Genomic DNA, 17,014 nt, shown 5'->3' with positions numbered 1-17,014 from the left:
ATATGAAGACTGGAAGAATATGGAATCTAAGCAGTAGATCGCTGTTATAATAGATATACTGCCAGCAAAGTCCTCGATAGATCTTGGCCCTAAAAGAAGGTAAGATCTATGTCCAATGCCCGTCTTAATTAACCAATATCCACTGTTGGTTTATCTGGAGCTGGAAGCTTTGCTCATTTAACGACATTGGCGTCTACGTCTGCAAAACACAAAGGAGCCACGCCTCCCTGCCGACGCCCCACTCCGCTGGTGCGGCGATCATATGACTGCCACTACCTGCTGATGTGTGTCTTGGGGCGGATGCGCGGGGGGTCACCTGGGGGAGGCGACGACGTTGAAGAGGGGCACCAGGCACCAGGCAGCAGGAATGCGTGGATCTCACATTATTACCTGCAAACGACACAATCGATGCCGCCTTGAAATTCTGCTTAAAGATTTGCGCGATTCTTGGCCGGCCTAGCCCCATCCCTGTCGCTCCACTATTGTGGTGCAGCGTAAATCACATGTGTTCCCGGCTTCGGCTCCACTCGGCCCCACTTCGGGCGGTCTCGTGTGGCGGGGAGCTTCGCGTCAGGGTATAAAAGCACGCGCGCCAAAATCAGAGCCCCAAATTCTTGTGTATCGACGCTTCCTTCAGAGCTGGCGCGACCATCCGCCTGATGTGGAACTCTGAGACTTTGCCCTGAGCAGCGGTAGGGGAAATGTAGGGGAAAGTAAATACATATATACTAGGGCTACCTGTTGCAGTAGTGGTCTCCAACTGCACAGATTCCTTTCCGATTCCCTATTATCCCGATTTTTCCATTTTCCTCTTTGCGCTACTGCCCTTTCGTTCACTCCCGTGCAGCCCTGGCTGCCCTGGCTGCCCTCAGCAGTAGGTAATCAAAGGTGCAACAACAACTAAACCGGCTTTCTCTCCATCAGCTGTGAGTGCAGGCTCTCTCTGAGTTGCGCTCTCGAGATCGGAGCATATGGCATGCGCCGTCCCTTTCTGGCGCGATCAGAGGGATTGCCGGCAGAGAGCGCAGTCGCTGCGCTCGGCCGACTATAAAAGCAGGGGCCCTCGAAAAACTCAATTCATTCGTCCTCGTCTGCTCAGCTCAGCTCATCAGCTCAGAAAACTAAAGAACTCGGCGTACAATGCAACACTAAGTAGAACCGTCAATCCGGAAAAGTGCAGCCCTAACTCGTACCTAGAACACGGCTATCGCGAAACAAAAAACAATGCCTAAACGGACAATGCTCAACTAACTAAAAACACACACACACACAAGTGCATAGTGACAAAGAAAATTGTGTTTTAGCAATTTTTCTAAGCCAAAAAAACACCGCCATCAACCCATAACTCAACCAACATCATCAACCTTCTAAAAAATAAATAAAAAACCAACAAAATGCTGTGGGAATCGATCGCCGAAGAAACCAACTGCACCATGGAATGCAATATCAGGTAATTATCTCGCCGCCAAGAAATCAAGGATTACCCATTTTCCAAAGGAATACCAGTTGAACGGGATATACATTTTAAAATTAAAATTAAAGAACCGAAAACTAAACAAAAGTGCAAGTTCAAGAACAAAAGTAAGAGTCTTTTTGTGGAAGCTCCTCACGTTTTTCGTTTTTTTTGGCGCTCAGCTGTTGTTGTTGCTGCCGGCCGATCTTGCTTGCTTTTCATTCATTAAACCGGCTCCCAAAGGCGAAAAAACGCCAGTTTTTTACTTTTTTCCCTGTTTTCTGTTTCTTTGCGGTTCTTTGTGCTCGCGTGACGTGTGACCCAAAAGTCTAAAAGTGCAGATGCAACGCAAAGGGGGAGTTCCCACTCCGTTCTGGGTACCGCAACTTCGAGGGCTAGAAGAAGTAGAAGTATAAGTAGGGCTCCCGATCGAAATATTTCTAACCTCGCGCTCGTGTTTACAACAACCCCTGGTTGCCCTACAGCACCACCACCACCACCACCGCCGACGCCTGTATTTTTAGCCCGAGTTTAATGACCGCACTCTCCGAACTCCGAACTCCTGACTAATCCTCCCTCTCTCCTCTCTCTCCTTGCAGCAATAGCAACAAGAACAACACATCCTCGCGCCGGGCCCGTCGTTCCCTGGAACTGATGGCCATGGACCAGGAGGAGCTCTCCTTCTACGACGACGATGTGGTGGCCCAGGACCAGCAGCGGTCCGCCAGTCCGGAGCTCATGGGACTGCTGTCGCCCGAGGGTTCGCCCCAGCGCTTCCAGATCGTCCGCCAGCAGAAGGTGCTGCCGCCGGTCGCTGGGATCGCGGAGGCCAGCAGCGCCACTCCTGCCCGCAGCTTCCGCGTCTTCAACAGCCTGTCGTCCACCTGCTCCATGGAGTCCTCCATGGACGATGAGTACATGGATCTGTTCGAGATGGAGTCGCAGCAGCAGCAGAGTGCCCTGGGATTCCCCAGCGGCCTCAACTCGCTGATCAGCGGCCAAATCAAGGAGCAGCCCACTGCCAAGTCGCCAGGTCTGGCCATGCGCCGTCCCTCGGTGCGACGCTGCCTCAGCATGACCGAGAGCAACACACCCCCCGCCCATCTTCACCAGCAACCAAAGACACCAGAGACTGCCCGGGACTGCTTCAAGCGTCCGGAACCGCCAGCATCCGCCAGCTGCTCGCCCATCCAGAGCAAGCGCCACCGCTGCACCACCGAGAAGGAGAACTGCCCCGCACCCACCCAAATCAGCAGCAGCACCACCGCCACCTCCAGCAACCCACCGCCGCTGAGGAAGTGTATGTCCCTCAACGATGCCGAGATCATGTCCGCCCTGGCTCGTTCCGAGAACCGCAACGAACCCGAACTGATCGGCGACTTCAGCAAGACCTACGCCCTGCCTCTGATGGACGGCCGCCACCGGGACCTGAAGAGCATCTCCAGCGAGACAGTGGCGCGCCTGCTGCGCGGTGAGTTCGACGAGTCTGTGGCCAGCTACCGCATCATCGACTGCCGCTACCCCTACGAGTTCGAGGGCGGCCACATCGAGGGAGCCAAGAACCTGTACACCACCGAGCAGATCCTCGAGGAGTTCCTCACCGCCCAACAGACTGAGCTGCAGCAGCAGCAGAACGCCGAGTCGGGACACAAGCGCAACATCATCATCTTCCACTGCGAGTTCTCCTCGGAGCGCGGACCCAAGATGTCCCGCTTCCTGCGGAATCTCGACCGGGAGCGCAACACCAACGCCTACCCAGCGCTGCACTACCCGGAGATCTATCTGCTGCACAACGGCTACAAGGAGTTCTTCGAGACCCATGTGGAGCACTGCGAGCCCCACGCCTACCGCACCATGCTGGACCCCGCCTACAACGAGGCCTACCGCCACTTCCGGGCCAAGTCCAAGTCCTGGAACGGCGACGGCCTGGGCGGAGCCACCGGCCGCCTCAAGAAGTCGCGCTCGCGCCTGATGCTGTAGATCCGAGTCGTCTCTGGGTCGTTATCTGAACTGGGTGTTATCGTATTGTATATATAGACGTATAGGGGTATTTATTTCACGCTGACTTTTAAGTTGATTTTTGTTGATTTTCATTTGTTAATCCGTAGCCTAAGCTTCTCTCCCAGACACTACCGAACACCCACTACCACACACTCATTCGCAAACACAATTCATTTCGAATCAACGTTTTTAGTTAGTTATTATTGTTTTATAATGGATTCGGCTTTAGTTCAATTTATTTTAGCACTTTAGTTCAAATTTTAAAAGCGAAAATGAAAAAAATGTGCATTATAATCTAAAAACTATGAGGAACACTGTCATTAAAATTTAAGAGGCCGAACCACCCGCATAGATCCAGACCCCTTAATCACGAATAGATGATAAGAAGAAAAAAATGGCTAAAAAACACAAAAAAACATACATCGCTCATCCACACATATTCGACATCCATCGTAGGGCCTAAGGAATTAGCACATAAGAGTTGAAAGTTGAAAACTTCTGCTAGGTACAATTTACGCTTATTATTTGTTTATTTTTATGTAATCCGTAATCGAAGAACCCCCTCCCGAAAAAGAAACTTGCTCATCGCAATCGCATACAACAACAAATGATTATTTTTACTGTGTAATGATTATTATTTAAGCAAAGCTTATTTTTGCATCAAAAAAGGCAATATTATTGAACAAAGACCATCAAATTTTAATATATTTAATACACGACTTGAACCGAATCGCTTGGATTTTTATCTTTGGCGCCACAAGGCGACTTTGGGCGGGAACCTGGGAGTATATGGATTTTTTCCAGTAATTCCTATTCGAATTTTAACGCGGCACTATACTGTATATGTATGTATTTTTGTGCATATGTAGTGGAAGTTTGTTATTTTTTTTTTGTACATGAAAAGTGCAATATAGTTTTATATCAAAATATTAATTTTATGTACACATATATTAATTTGTTTTTGAATAAAATATTTATTTATTTATTTATTATATTAATATATTTGTTTTTGCTTAAATAAGTTTCACGTCCCACTGTGTTTGGCGCGTATAACAGAAGGGAAATTCTTAAATGTTATACATTGTTCAAACGTGCACACCAGAGGGCGTGCTGGTCAGTATACAAATACAGTAATATTAGAAAGTCATGTAGAATAAACTTTGAGCGCGCCAAACGCTTCTTCAGTATTAATTTTATAAAATATTTTGTTGATTTATCCTATATATATCTATATGTATATTTGTGTAAATCTATTGTTAATTTTGTATAAAAAAATAGTTTATCATATACCAAAAATACATTTATGGTAATATATTTTTAACTAAACTATTTATTAAAAAAACCGTAAACTATTTATTTAAAAAATTTTAATTTTTTAATCGGTTTAATACATATTATCAAATATTTAGTCAAATTTGTTTTTATACATATGCACATATGTATATCTATTAGGTCCATTATTAGCCTTTTATTTTTATTATAATATTTAATTTTCAAAAATAATTTAAAAGATAATAAATTCCGTTAAACTTTGATCGATTTAGGCGCCAATATCAAAACCGTTAGAATATTTCCATTATCATAGTTTTAAGAGAAACATATTAGGCCATGAACCGAACATTACAATCCCTCACATTCATTTACACTTTTAGCTCCAAATTTTAGAGATTTAAATACAAAGTACTTACACAAATATAATGCCTTTGAAATCACTATAAATGTATGTTTGTACATATTTCAACCAAGATAGGGGCTAAGTATTCATAAGTATTTCATATGGTAATTAAATCCATAGCTGCGCTTGTTTGAAACTTCTTTTTTTATGATCCCAGCAGGTAAGCCAGGTAAGAAGATTATTAATTGCTTAATGCTGATATTCAATTCCATCCACGCCCATCGAGCTTTCTCTGCCTTTAAGTAAAAAAAACAAAAACTATCACAGAATTAATCCCAACACTCGAAAAGTGAGGAAAGGCGCCAAAGCGCGGTTTGTGGCAATTAGCCAAAGGCAGGGCTTATGCTTATGCCACGACAATATTTACGAGAGTTCCGTGCCAGGTTAGCCCCCCGATTGCCCCAAAAACCCCCACAACCCTTCTGAAAGCCGCCATGCTGGGTCTGTCTACACTCGGCTTGTTTTGGTTTGTTTTTGCCACTTCACGAGTCCGTGTGTCCTCTTATCTGCGGAGCTTCCTCCATGGGGGGTTGCCGAGAAACGCTGGCTTTGGCAAGGAAGGGGCTGGTAACCTCTAGGGTCGAGTGCTGAAGTGCTGCTGGCATACGAAATAAAAAGAAATGGGTTAATCAGCGCAATTAAGGTCAAAAACACGTAGTGACATCTTTTCTGGGCATGTGTGTGTGCAGTGTGATTCAAAATTGCGCATACGCCGGGTAAGCCCTGCCATTATTTCATTGCAGGCACCCGCTGTGCTGCTGTGCGGCTGTGTGGGTGTGCTACCATGCCAGCCAGCCAGCATATAAGTACGGACATGTATATGCTCCTCTGTGATAAAGATTCTTTGCGCCGACGTCGACGTTTCAATGCCCCAAGCTAGGCGAGACTCTCTTGTATCTGTGAGCGGTGTAATAATGCGCCTGTGTTGGTGTGTGTGCGGCAGTGCCGGGCTATAAGATAAAAGCGCCGCGCTCAGAAAACTTTAGATTCGCGGCGACCGTCGAACAGGTCGCACTCGGTCCTCGTTTTCGTCCTCTGGCTTCCTGCTCTTGTTGTGCTCCAAACGGTTGGTTTTTTCTTTTTAGAATTTTTGTGTGTCAAGCACCTTAAAGTGCGGCTCGAAAACAATTAAGACAAACGAAAAACAAGAAACCCGAAACCAGAAACCACCAAATTGCAACGCAAAAGCTCTAACCAAAATGGTTAAGTAGCGAGTGTCCTCCAAAATTGGTTGAAAAAGGTGTTCAAGTACTGCCTCTAACCCGTTTTAGCTAATTAATGGTTTCTTGCTCAGGGAAGAGTGTAAATTTCATTGCAAATCGAACAAAAACGGACAGTTCTATAACATTAGAAAAATCTTAACTTAACGACCATAGGCGTGCAAATCAATTAGCGCGGCTTCCCTCGAGTATATATAGTTAACTTGGATGAGTTCAATTGGCAAGTCAATGTCAGGCAAACACGTGCTTAAGTTGTATCTCAAACAAAAATAAGCTAAGGAATAAATTGATAAAATGCCGATAAACAAAAACCTTACAAAGGAAAGGTTTGCCTAAAGTTTGACCTTTAATCTAAACAACTCGAGCGATTGACCTTTATTTTTCAAACTGACCTTAATGGAAACTGTTTCATTTAGCTGCTGAATATTTAACGTATTTCCTTAATCTCACCTTTCCTTATTACTGTTTTTAATAATCCCAATCAAAAATACTTTATGAATATGCAAATACCTCAAGTTCAATGGCCACACCCGCATTGGGATTCATATATGCACTCAAAGAACTCGAAAAGTTGAAGCAAAATCATTTTTTTTTGCATAATTAAAAAAGAAAGAGACGCACAGCGAAAAAAGAAAAGAATCTACAATCTTGTAATCTGGTTTGTCCAGTATATGCAACTTCTTCTTCTGGAACTATTAGGGCGGGGATACAGGCTCTAGAAGCATCGTAAAATAGGAGCCATAAAGTAACTAGGAGTATGTATACTTTCATGCAAGATGGGATAATATCTTATAATTATAAAGTATGTTTTTATATCTCTTATATATCCATATCCAGTGAAGGGTACTCTCAGGTAGAAGTCACATAATGCGACTTGTGAGGAGAGTTTCAATCGGGTTTCATTGGCCCAGACCTTAATACGTGCGCGGCATAATGAGCCAAAATAAACACTTGCAGCGAAAACATAATAAATAAAACAATTTGCATTAATTTAAAATAAATCAGCAAAAAGTCTAAAAACATTAAAAAACGGGGTTTGATTAATGCAGTAAATACTGGCTAACAAAAACTACTTTAAATTTGGCGGCTAATATGCTTCTCCATCACCTGATTGTGCATTTAATATTTACCGTAAGGGCTTATATCCACCTGTTAGTGTTGTCGAGTATAAAATAGCTTTTATTAAAAAATTTAAGTATTTATATAAATTAAAAACCTACATAAAGTTCTTCAAACACATTTTTTTTTTTTTTTTTAATTATTCCTTTTACTTCAAATAAAAAAACCTTTCATTTCAAATCTACTCCAGAAAGGTGTCAACTCTTAGAAGCAAATGCTAAACAAATCGTGGGGCCACCGCCAAAAATTTTAGTTGGGGATCTGTGCTGTTTTACTGTTTGTTTCGTTAGTCAATGTCTACTGTGCTCGATTTGCCAAAGTGATTTAGTTAATTGCTACAGTTCGCTTCGCTTGAACACCCATTAAACAAGTGCCGTCCTCCCTCGTCCACAGAATCGGGCATGAAGTGGTTTCTCTTGTTTGTGGTGGCGCTCGGGTTGGTTTTGGCCACGGCCAACACCGATTCCAGCTACAGCTACTACCGCCTTCCCACGGCCCTCCGGCCCCAGAAGTACCATTTGCGTATCCTGACCAATCTGGAGAATCCCGAAGATCTCAAGTTCGCCGGAACTGTGAAAATCATAATCGAAGCCCTAGAGAACACCAATAACATTACGCTTCACTCGAAGAATCTGACCATCGATGAGTCTCAGATCACTCTCCGGGAGATTAGTGGCGACAAAAAGGAAAACTGCGTGTCCTCCACGGCCGTGAATCCTGCCCACGACTTTTACATCCTCAAGACATGCCAGGAGCTGGTGGCTGGTAACATCTACGAGCTGAGCCTGCCTTTTTCCGCCGACTTGAACAGGCAACTGGAAGGATACTATCGCAGCTCCTACAAGGATCCAGTGGCCAATGTGACAAGGTGGGTTGCAACTTTTTGAAACAGAGAAATTTGTAAGTCTCTAAATTTGATTTTAGATGGATCTCTGTTACCCAGTTTGAACCAGCATCAGCTCGTTTGGCTTTTCCCTGCTTCGATGAACCTGATTTCAAGGCACCTTTCGTTGTGACCTTGGGTTATCACAAGAAGTACACTGGCCTCAGTAATATGCCAGTGAAGGAGACAAAACCTCAGTAAGTAATAATTTAAAAAATGACATTGTTACTACCACTGTTAATGGTTAAATGTCTAAAAATATTTTAATGAGTTTCCACTAATAACTAAGTTACCTTATCATAATAAATAGGTTCATTTAAAAAATCTTAATTAAAATTCTTTTCTTTTAGTGAAACGCTTGCCGATTACATCTGGTGCGAATTCCAGGAGTCAGTGCCCATGTCCACCTACCTGGTGGCCTACTCCGTCAACGATTTCTCTCACAAGCCCTCGACTTTGCCGAACAGCGCCCTATTCCGCACCTGGGCCCGACCCAACGCCATCGATCAGTGCGACTATGCTGCCGAGTTTGGACCGAAGGTACTGCAGTACTATGAGCAGTTCTTCGGAATCAAGTTCCCCCTTCCGAAGATAGATCAGATTGCCATTCCCGACTTTAGTGCCGGCGCCATGGAGAACTGGGGTCTAGTGACCTACCGGGAGATAGCCCTGCTCTACTCGGCGGCCCACTCCTCGCTGGCGGACAAACAGCGGGTGGCCAGTGTGGTGGCCCACGAGCTGGCCCATCAGTGGTTCGGAAACTTGGTAACAATGAAGTGGTGGACCGATCTGTGGCTCAACGAGGGCTTTGCCACCTATGTGGCCAGCTTGGGCGTGGAGAACATCAACCCGGAGTGGCGATCCATGCAGCAGGAGTCACTCTCCAATCTGCTGACCATCTTCCGCAGGGATGCTCTGGAGAGCAGTCATCCGATTTCCAGGCCCATCCAAATGGTTTCGGAGATTTCCGAGAGCTTCGACCAGATCTCCTACCAAAAGGGTTCCACTGTGCTGCGCATGATGCACATGTTCCTGGGCGAGGAGTCCTTCCGCTCGGGCCTGCAGTCCTACTTGCAGATGTACTCCTACAAGAACGCTGAGCAGGACAATCTCTGGCAGTCCCTAACCCAGGCTGCTCACAAATACCGTGCTTTGCCCAAGAGCTATGACATTAAGAGTATCATGGACTCCTGGACACTGCAAACGGGGTAAGAAGCAACTAGCAATTGTCAATATAACTCTAAACACCATAATATATTTTTTATTTTTAGGTACCCTGTGATTAATGTGACTAGAGATTACACAGCCAAAACCGCCAAACTTAACCAGGAACGGTATCTCCTAAACACTCAGATCACCCGAGCTCACCGCGGAGGTTGTTGGTGGGTGCCGCTTAGTTACACCACCCAGGGGGAGCAGGACTTCAACAACACTGCCCCCAAAGCCTGGATGGAGTGTGGCAAGAACGGCGAGAGTCTGCCCAAAACCATCCAGAACCTTCCCGGACCGGACCAGTGGGTGATCTTCAACACGCAGCTGTCCACACTGTACAAGGTGAACTACGATGCCCAGAACTGGAAGCTGCTGATCGAGACCCTGACCAATGGAGACTTCGAGCGGATCCATGTGATCAATCGCGCCCAGCTGATCGACGATGCTCTGTACTTGGCTTGGACTGGCGAGCAGGACTACGAAATCGCCATGCGACTGATTGAATATTTGCAGAGGGAGCGCGAGTACCTGCCCTGGAAGTCGGCCTTCGAGAACCTGAAACGAGTTGGACGCATTGTGCGCCAAACCCCTGACTTTGAGTTCTTCAAGGTGGGTTTTAAGTCTTGAAATTATTTCCTAAAAAGCCTATCCATAACTCTGCTCCCCTGTAACCTCATTCTCCATTTATATTTCGAAACAAAACTTTCAAAATTGCTCACACTCAACTCCATCCTCTTAAAACACAACCTTTGGGTGCACATCGAATAGATGTTTTTTGTCGTAAGTCTGAGGATCTACAACATATTTGATTATTGTCCAATAAATTAAAGTATCTGTATTACTAATTTTATAAACAAATTAACTCTTCTTAGCGCTACATGAAGAAACTGATCAGCCCGATCTACGAGCATCTGAATGGAATCAACGACACGTTTAGCGCCATCAAGCAGCAGGATCAGGTCCTATTGAAGACCATGGTGGTCAACTGGGCCTGCCAGTACCAGGTGTCGGACTGTGTGCCCCAGGCATTGAACTACTATCGCAATTGGCGTTCAGAGCCCAATCCCGACGAGAAGAATCCAGTGCCAATCAATGTGCGCAGCACCGTTTACTGCACTTCAATCAAACATGGAAGCGATGCCGACTGGGAGTTCCTGTGGACTCGCTACAAGAAATCCAATGTTGCCGCTGAAAAGCGAACTATTCTGACTGCTCTGGGATGCTCCCGAGAGGTGTGGCTATTGCAGCGCTATTTGGAACTCACCTTCGACCCCAAGGAGGCCATTCGCAAGCAGGACTCGATGTGGGCGTTCCAGGCTGTGGCTTTCAACGAAGTGGGCTTCTTGCTGGCCAAGAAATATTTCATGGATAATGTGGACTTTATTTACAAGTTGTAGGTTTTGATATGCTTAGAGTAAGGAATTACTTACCTAAATATTATATTTTTCAGCTACCATCCCCTGACCAAGGATATGTCACGCCTTCTATCACCACTCTCTGAGCAGGTCATAACCCAGAGTGACTTCAATGAGTTCCGCGACTTTGTCAACAATTCTCGCCAATCGCTCAAGGGCTTGGAGCAGGCCATCCAACAGACTCTGGAAATAATGCTCACCAATGTCCAGTGGAAGGAACGAAACTACCACCAGATGTCCCGCTCCATCCAGCAGCTTCTATAGATTAACACTCTCGAAACTCTCATCAGCTCATTTAAGAATTTTAATCTCTTGATTTCAGCAGGAATATTATGAATATTTAAAATCCCCTAAATAAACTATTTAATTCTATAGTATTATTCAAAAATCAGAATATCAATGTAGGCTTATTTAGGTTAATGATTACGATTATTGGAATTTCTAATCTTACCTTTTAGTAATCAGATTTCCGGTTGAAATGGAATATCTTTAAATTGCGTATACGCCGGGTGAGCGCTGTGGATTGAAAACGATTCTCTCTATCTCTGAGATGCTAAAGATTTCATTTTATGGATTGTCTCTCTTGTCTCTTCGAGCATCGCTGATTTAAAGCCGTGTGGATCGTCGATCTTGGGGCATTCGATTGTCGGCCTCTGGCGTGTTCGGTTCAGTGGCGCAGAAATCTAAAAGTGAGTGGTGGCTTCTAAATATAAACAAAACTAATTAAAACCAAAAAGTTAAAACACAAAGCACGTTCCAAATTCAAGCTCAGCAAACAAGAAACACAAAAAGTAATAAAAGTACTCTAGCCTAAACAAGTTTTGTGAAAATACTAAATGCAGTTTGAAGGAGTTTTGGTGTAATATTTATCACCTTCCTATGGCTGTAATTATAAATATGTGATTTGCATATTTAATTAAAATGTTTCTGGGAATTTTAGAGTGCAAGAGATCAGCTGATCGCCGATTTTGATAACGCAAGCGTTGAAAGTTGTTTTCTAATTACACAACAAATTATAGTTTAACAATGAATTCATTGATTACTTTCAGCTTAATTGTATAATAAATAATCTTTTAGAATAATTTTTCATACCTATATGCTAACTATCTAAGGTGAGTGACCCCACTCGATTTATATTCATTAAACACTATTAAAAACTTTGTCTATTCTATGTCTACTCTGTAGTAGTACTTTTCCCTCCATATCATGACCTAAATAATTATTGAAAACAAATCTGAAAGCGGCACCTACCGTAACTAATTCCAAGACCCAATTAATATTAGTTTTTTATCTTTTTATAGAGTTTGCTATGAATTGGTGTTTGTTTTTTGTGGTGGCGCTTGGCTTGGTCATAGCCAGGGCCGAGTCCTCCTACGATTATTATCGGCTTCCAACTGCCCTGCAACCGAAAAAATACAACCTGCGTATTCTCACCCACCTGGAGGACCCAGAGGACTTGCAATTTTCTGGAGTGGCAACGATTGAATTGGAGGCTTTGCAAAACACCAAGAACATAACGCTCCATTCTAAGAGCTTGGCGATCGATGATTCGAAAATAGCACTTTCTCAAATCAGTGGAGAGAAAAAGGATAATTGCATAACTTCGACAGAAGTGAACTCGGTTCACGACTATTATATATTGAATGTTTGTGAGGAACTGGAAGCTGGTAATGTTTATCAGCTCACACTGCCATTTAAGGCGGAGTTAAACAAGCAACTGCAGGGCTACTACCGCAGTTCCTACTATAACCCAGCAACTAATGAAACAAAGTGGGTAAAAACATTGTTTAATTTTAATAGTTGTTAGTTATTTTTAGCTTTATAACTTTTTAAATACTATCCCATAGATGGCTTTCCATTACCCAGTTTGAACCGGCTTCCGCTCGTTTGGCCTTCCCTTGCTTCGATGAGCCTGGTTTCAAGGCTCCGTTTGTTATAACTTTGGGATTCCACAAGAAGTTTACGGGTCTGAGCAACATGCCTGTGAAGGAAACCAGGCCACAGTGAGTTTAAATAAATACTTTGTAAGACATTACACTTACAAACTCTATTCTTCAGCGAAACCCTTCCCGATTATGTGTGGAGCGAATTTGAAGAGTCTGTGCCAATGTCTACCTATCTAGTGGCCTATTCCGTGAACGATTTTTCGTACAAACCTTCAACTCTGCCAAATGGAGCTCTTTTCCGCACCTGGGCCAGGCCAAACGCCATCGATCAGTGCGATTTTGCGGCAGAGTTTGGACCCCAAGTCCTGCAGTATTACGAGGAGTTCTTCGGGATCAAGTTCCCCTTACCCAAGGTCGATCAAATGGCTGTCCCTGACTTCGCGGCGGGTGCCATGGAGAACTGGGGTCTGGTCACCTACAGGGAAACCACGCTTCTCTACTCGGCGGGGTACTCCTCGCTGGCGAACCAACAGCAGCTGGCCAATGTGGTGGCTCATGAGCTGGCCCACCAGTGGTTTGGCAATTTGGTGACCATGAAGTGGTGGACCGATCTTTGGCTCAACGAAGGCTTCGCCACCTACGTGGCCAACCTGGGAGTGGAGCATATTCATCCTGAGTGGCGAGCCAAGGAAAGGGAATCCTTGAATGACCTGCTGACCACTTTCCGCCGGGACGCGTTAGAGAGTAGTCATCCCATCTCCAGACCCATTCAAATGGTTTTCGAAATATCCGAAAGCTTTGACGAAATATCGTACGAAAAAGGTTCATCAGTCCTTCGAATGATGCACTTGTTCCTGGGGGAAGAGTCCTTCCGCTCTGGCGTTAAGTCCTATCTTCAGACTTTTGCCTACAAAAACGCCGAGCAGGATAATTTGTGGGAGTCGCTGACAGAGGCAGCTCACAAAAATGGTGCCTTGCCCGAGAACTATGATATTAAGAGTATTATGGACTCTTGGACTTTGCAAACTGGGTAAGCTTCTAATAAGATCATTATATTTTAAATAAGTAACTAATTTGTAAATATTTTGTAGCTACCCTGTCATAAATGTAACCCGAGATGAGTCTGGAAAAGTTGCCAAGATCAGTCAGGAGCGTTTCCTTTTGAACAGAGAGATACCACATGAACATCGTAAAGGATGTTGGTGGCTGCCACTGAGCTACACCACCCAGGAGGAGCACGACTTCAATAATACCCTGCCCAAGGCATGGATGGAGTGCAGCAAGAACGGGGAAAGCCTTCCTAAAACGATCGACGATCTACCTGGCGGAGATCAATGGGTGATTTTCAATCCCCAACTGGCCACGCTTTACAAAGTCAACTACGATGCCCAAAACTGGAAGCTCTTGATCGAGACCCTCACGAAAGGCGATTTCGAGCGCATTCATGTTTTGAATCGGGCCCAGTTGGTGGATGATATTCTGTACTTTGCCTGGACAGGAAGTCAGGACTACGAGGTGGCCTTGAGCTTGATCGGGTATTTGCAGCGCGAACGCGAGTTCCTTCCCTGGAAGGCGGCCTTTGATAACTTAAAGCTCGTGGGTCGCATTGTACGACAGACTCCTCACTTTGATTTGTTTAAGGTAAGGTCCTTGTACATAATCCTTTACTTCTTAATTAATAGCCCTATATCTTTTACAGAGTTACATGAACAAGTTGATTAAGCCAATCTTTGAGCACCTTGACGGCATCAACGATACCTTCAGCTCAATCGAACAACAGGACCAGGTCCTTTTGAAGACCATGGTGGCCAATTGGGCCTGTCAGTACGATGTTCTGGACTGCATTCCCAAGGCCCTAACTTACTTCCAAAGTTGGAAGTCAAGTCCAAATCCCGATGAGACGAATCCGATACCAACAAATGTAAGGAGAACCGTGTACTGTAGTACTGTCAGACATGGAAGCGATGAAGACTGGGAGTTCCTGTGGACCAGGTACCAAAACTCGAATGTAGCCTCTGAAAAGAGGACTATTCTGAGTTCCTTGGGCTGCACAAGGGAGGTGTGGCTCCTTCAGCGCTATTTAGAGCTCAGCTTCGATCCAAAGGAAGTAATCCGTAAACAGGACTCGACTCTGGGCTTCCAGGCAGTGGCCTCAAGCGACGTGGGCTTCCTTTTGGCCAAGAAGTATTTCATTGAAAACGTGAAACAGATCCATAAATTGTAAGATATTAAAGGAAGCCGCAGGAATTATTTAATAACCAATTTTTATTTACAGCTACCATCCCCTGGTGAAGTCCATTGGTCGCCTTATGGATCCGCTTTCCGAACAGGTTATCGAGCGCAAGGACCTCGAGGAGTTCAAAGAGTTTATTAGCCAATCCGGGGAATCATTTAGCGGTCTAAATCAAACCATCCAACAAACCTTGGAGATCATGCTCACAAATGTTCAATGGAAGGAACGAAACTACGACCAATTCTCGCGATCTATTGAATTGGTTCTCTGAATAATTTTTTACAGTATCCCTGAAACACCTTCACAAATGAAAATCATGCAAAGATAATAATTTACAATTTTTTTTAATAAAATATTAAATACTTAAGTATTATGACATTGAAATTAAGACTTCAGGTTTATTTCTCGAGAATATGAAGCAGATATAGGCATTTCTAAAAACCATTACCGAAAAATTGAATATGAAATATTCTTAATAAAATAATTTGAAAAATTTTAAAAATCAATAATGATTTGGTTTTATTATGATATTCTCATAGGGATCGGCTAACTATATCCGGTATTTGCGATATATATCAGGTTTTAACTGCAAGGGTATACGAGCGGAAGTACATTCGGGGTCCCAGGAAATTCCCATACATAACAGAAATTATTTATGCACCTAAGTACCTTTAACGTAATTTACATGGCTTGCTTTTTTTTCGCGGTCTTTCAGAATTTGGAAATGGAATAAAGCAGACGACCGCGGGGCGCTCGAGAAACGATTAATTAGTATATATTAAGATTAGCTGGAAAACTATTAAGCTATTTGTAATTTATTAAGCTAGGAGGAGTTAGTAAAGAAATTTAAAATTCTATGCTTTAAATTAGCAAAGACAGGACAGGAAAGATATGTTATAGAGTAGAGACCATTGTAGTTCGAACATAAGACCCTAAAGGAGTCGTGCTGTGCATATGTCGAACTACAATGGCTAAGGAATAGAGGACTAAAGTTTCTAGTGCTTCTATTAGGAAATTTAAGCGTGTTAGTAAATACTGGCTATCTACATCCCCATTAATTAGGTTAAGCAGAAAAACTACACCGGGCATTGTCCTACGATTTGTTAAGCTAGGTAAGTTTATAAGTAAAAGTCTACTATTTATTATAAAATGCAAGGTGAAGTTTTTCATCCCAGTTTAGACCTCTAAGTGAAAAAGTTAAGAAATTCTTTTGTACGGATTCTATGCGGTCCTGATGTTCTCCATATTGGGGACTCCAGGCACACGAACCGTACTCCAGTATCGGACGGACCAAAGAAATGAATAATGTGTTAGTTATGTACGGGTCAATTAATTCTTTTGACCACCTTTTAATAAAACCAAGGACTCCTTTAGCCTTATTAACCATTAAGGAAATATGGTCGTCAAATTTAAGTTTTATGTCTAAGGGAATCCAATAGAGAGAATAACAGCTTAAGGCCTTATTCAAACTCAAACTACAATATAGAGATCATATGGCTCGTTTTTTTTATAGTGGCGCGTGGATTTGATTAAGTTCTAAGCAAATCCTTCCAACCCTCTTACGCTCAGAAAACCTTAGAGGTTTAATTTATCTTGATAATCTGAAAGCGATATAAAACGAATTTAGGTGGTTAGCAGGATTATACAACGCAGGAAATAAGATAAATTAAATAAATTTTTTCAAAATTTACGAAAGTTTTTCAAAGGCTGGAAATAGACTATTAGTTGGACCACTGGCGCTTTTCTCATCATTGAGTCATAGAAAAAAAGAGTATACAAAATTTTTAGTAAAGTAAATTTTAATTTTAAAAAATGAATGAAAAGCTAACTTTTCTGGCTTATCCGAAGCTTATGTCCCCTTGCAGTCAAGATATAATGGCCGATCCTTATGAAACTTGGCAATGTAAAAATCATGGT

The 17,014-nt window shown here is 43.4% G+C and overlaps 3 protein-coding genes across 4 annotated transcripts; all 3 read left to right on the top strand.

Moving 5' to 3' along the window:
- Window positions 1-785: 785 nt before the first annotated feature.
- On the top strand, window positions 786-4,184 carry stg (string). Its single transcript, XM_017245714.3, has 2 exons — window positions 786-1,450; window positions 2,053-4,184. The coding sequence occupies exons 1-2, from the start codon at window positions 1,395-1,397 to the stop codon at window positions 3,431-3,433; spliced, it is 1,437 nt and encodes a 478-aa protein (XP_017101203.2). The 5' UTR covers window positions 786-1,394; the 3' UTR covers window positions 3,434-4,184.
- A 1,872-nt stretch (window positions 4,185-6,056) lies between these two features.
- Window positions 6,057-11,372, top strand: LOC108128173 (aminopeptidase Ey). The gene is made up of 7 exons (XM_017245595.3): window positions 6,057-6,195; window positions 7,862-8,336; window positions 8,393-8,548; window positions 8,702-9,559; window positions 9,623-10,172; window positions 10,436-10,956; window positions 11,014-11,372. Exons 2-7 carry the CDS (start codon window positions 7,870-7,872, stop codon window positions 11,240-11,242), a joined length of 2,781 nt encoding a protein of 926 aa, XP_017101084.2. The 5' UTR covers window positions 6,057-6,195; window positions 7,862-7,869; the 3' UTR covers window positions 11,243-11,372.
- A 194-nt stretch (window positions 11,373-11,566) lies between these two features.
- Window positions 11,567-15,481, top strand: LOC108128174 (aminopeptidase N-like). Of its 2 annotated transcripts, none has more exons than XM_043212237.2 (7): window positions 11,567-11,667; window positions 12,280-12,748; window positions 12,826-12,981; window positions 13,037-13,894; window positions 13,956-14,505; window positions 14,564-15,084; window positions 15,140-15,481. In XM_043212237.2, exons 2-7 carry the CDS (start codon window positions 12,288-12,290, stop codon window positions 15,366-15,368), a joined length of 2,775 nt encoding a protein of 924 aa, XP_043068172.1. In that variant the 5' UTR covers window positions 11,567-11,667; window positions 12,280-12,287; the 3' UTR covers window positions 15,369-15,481. The 2 variants fall into 2 exon arrangements, with proteins under 2 accessions (XP_043068172.1, XP_070137897.1); XM_070281796.1 differs by having other exon boundaries at window positions 11,609-12,090.
- Window positions 15,482-17,014: the final 1,533 nt, after the last annotated feature.

Source organism: Drosophila bipectinata, chromosome 3R (assembly GCF_030179905.1).
Source record: "Drosophila bipectinata strain 14024-0381.07 chromosome 3R, DbipHiC1v2, whole genome shotgun sequence".
In the NCBI taxonomy this organism is placed as follows: Eukaryota; Metazoa; Arthropoda; class Insecta; order Diptera; family Drosophilidae; genus Drosophila; species Drosophila bipectinata.
Note: the sequence above shows the minus strand (reverse complement) of the source record. Positions and strands in the feature narration are given on the sequence as shown.

Bases quoted from the DNA above. Each gene is read 5' to 3' on its own strand.
- stg (XM_017245714.3), top strand. From the start codon at position 1,395: ATGCTGTGGGAATCGATCGCCGAAGAAACCAACTGCACCATGGAATGC. The intron at 1,451-2,052 runs GTAATTATCTCG...CTCTCCTTGCAG, and splicing joins ACCATGGAATGCAATATCAG to CAATAGCAACAAGAACAACA.
- LOC108128174 (XM_043212237.2), top strand. From the start codon at position 12,288: ATGAATTGGTGTTTGTTTTTTGTGGTGGCGCTTGGCTTGGTCATAGCC. The intron at 12,982-13,036 runs GTGAGTTTAAAT...TCTATTCTTCAG, and splicing joins GTGAAGGAAACCAGGCCACA to CGAAACCCTTCCCGATTATG. The intron at 14,506-14,563 runs GTAAGGTCCTTG...TATCTTTTACAG, and splicing joins CTCACTTTGATTTGTTTAAG to AGTTACATGAACAAGTTGAT.
- LOC108128173 (XM_017245595.3), top strand. From the start codon at position 7,870: ATGAAGTGGTTTCTCTTGTTTGTGGTGGCGCTCGGGTTGGTTTTGGCC. The intron at 8,337-8,392 runs GTGGGTTGCAAC...ATTTGATTTTAG, and splicing joins CCAGTGGCCAATGTGACAAG to ATGGATCTCTGTTACCCAGT. The intron at 9,560-9,622 runs GTAAGAAGCAAC...TTTTATTTTTAG, and splicing joins TCCTGGACACTGCAAACGGG to GTACCCTGTGATTAATGTGA.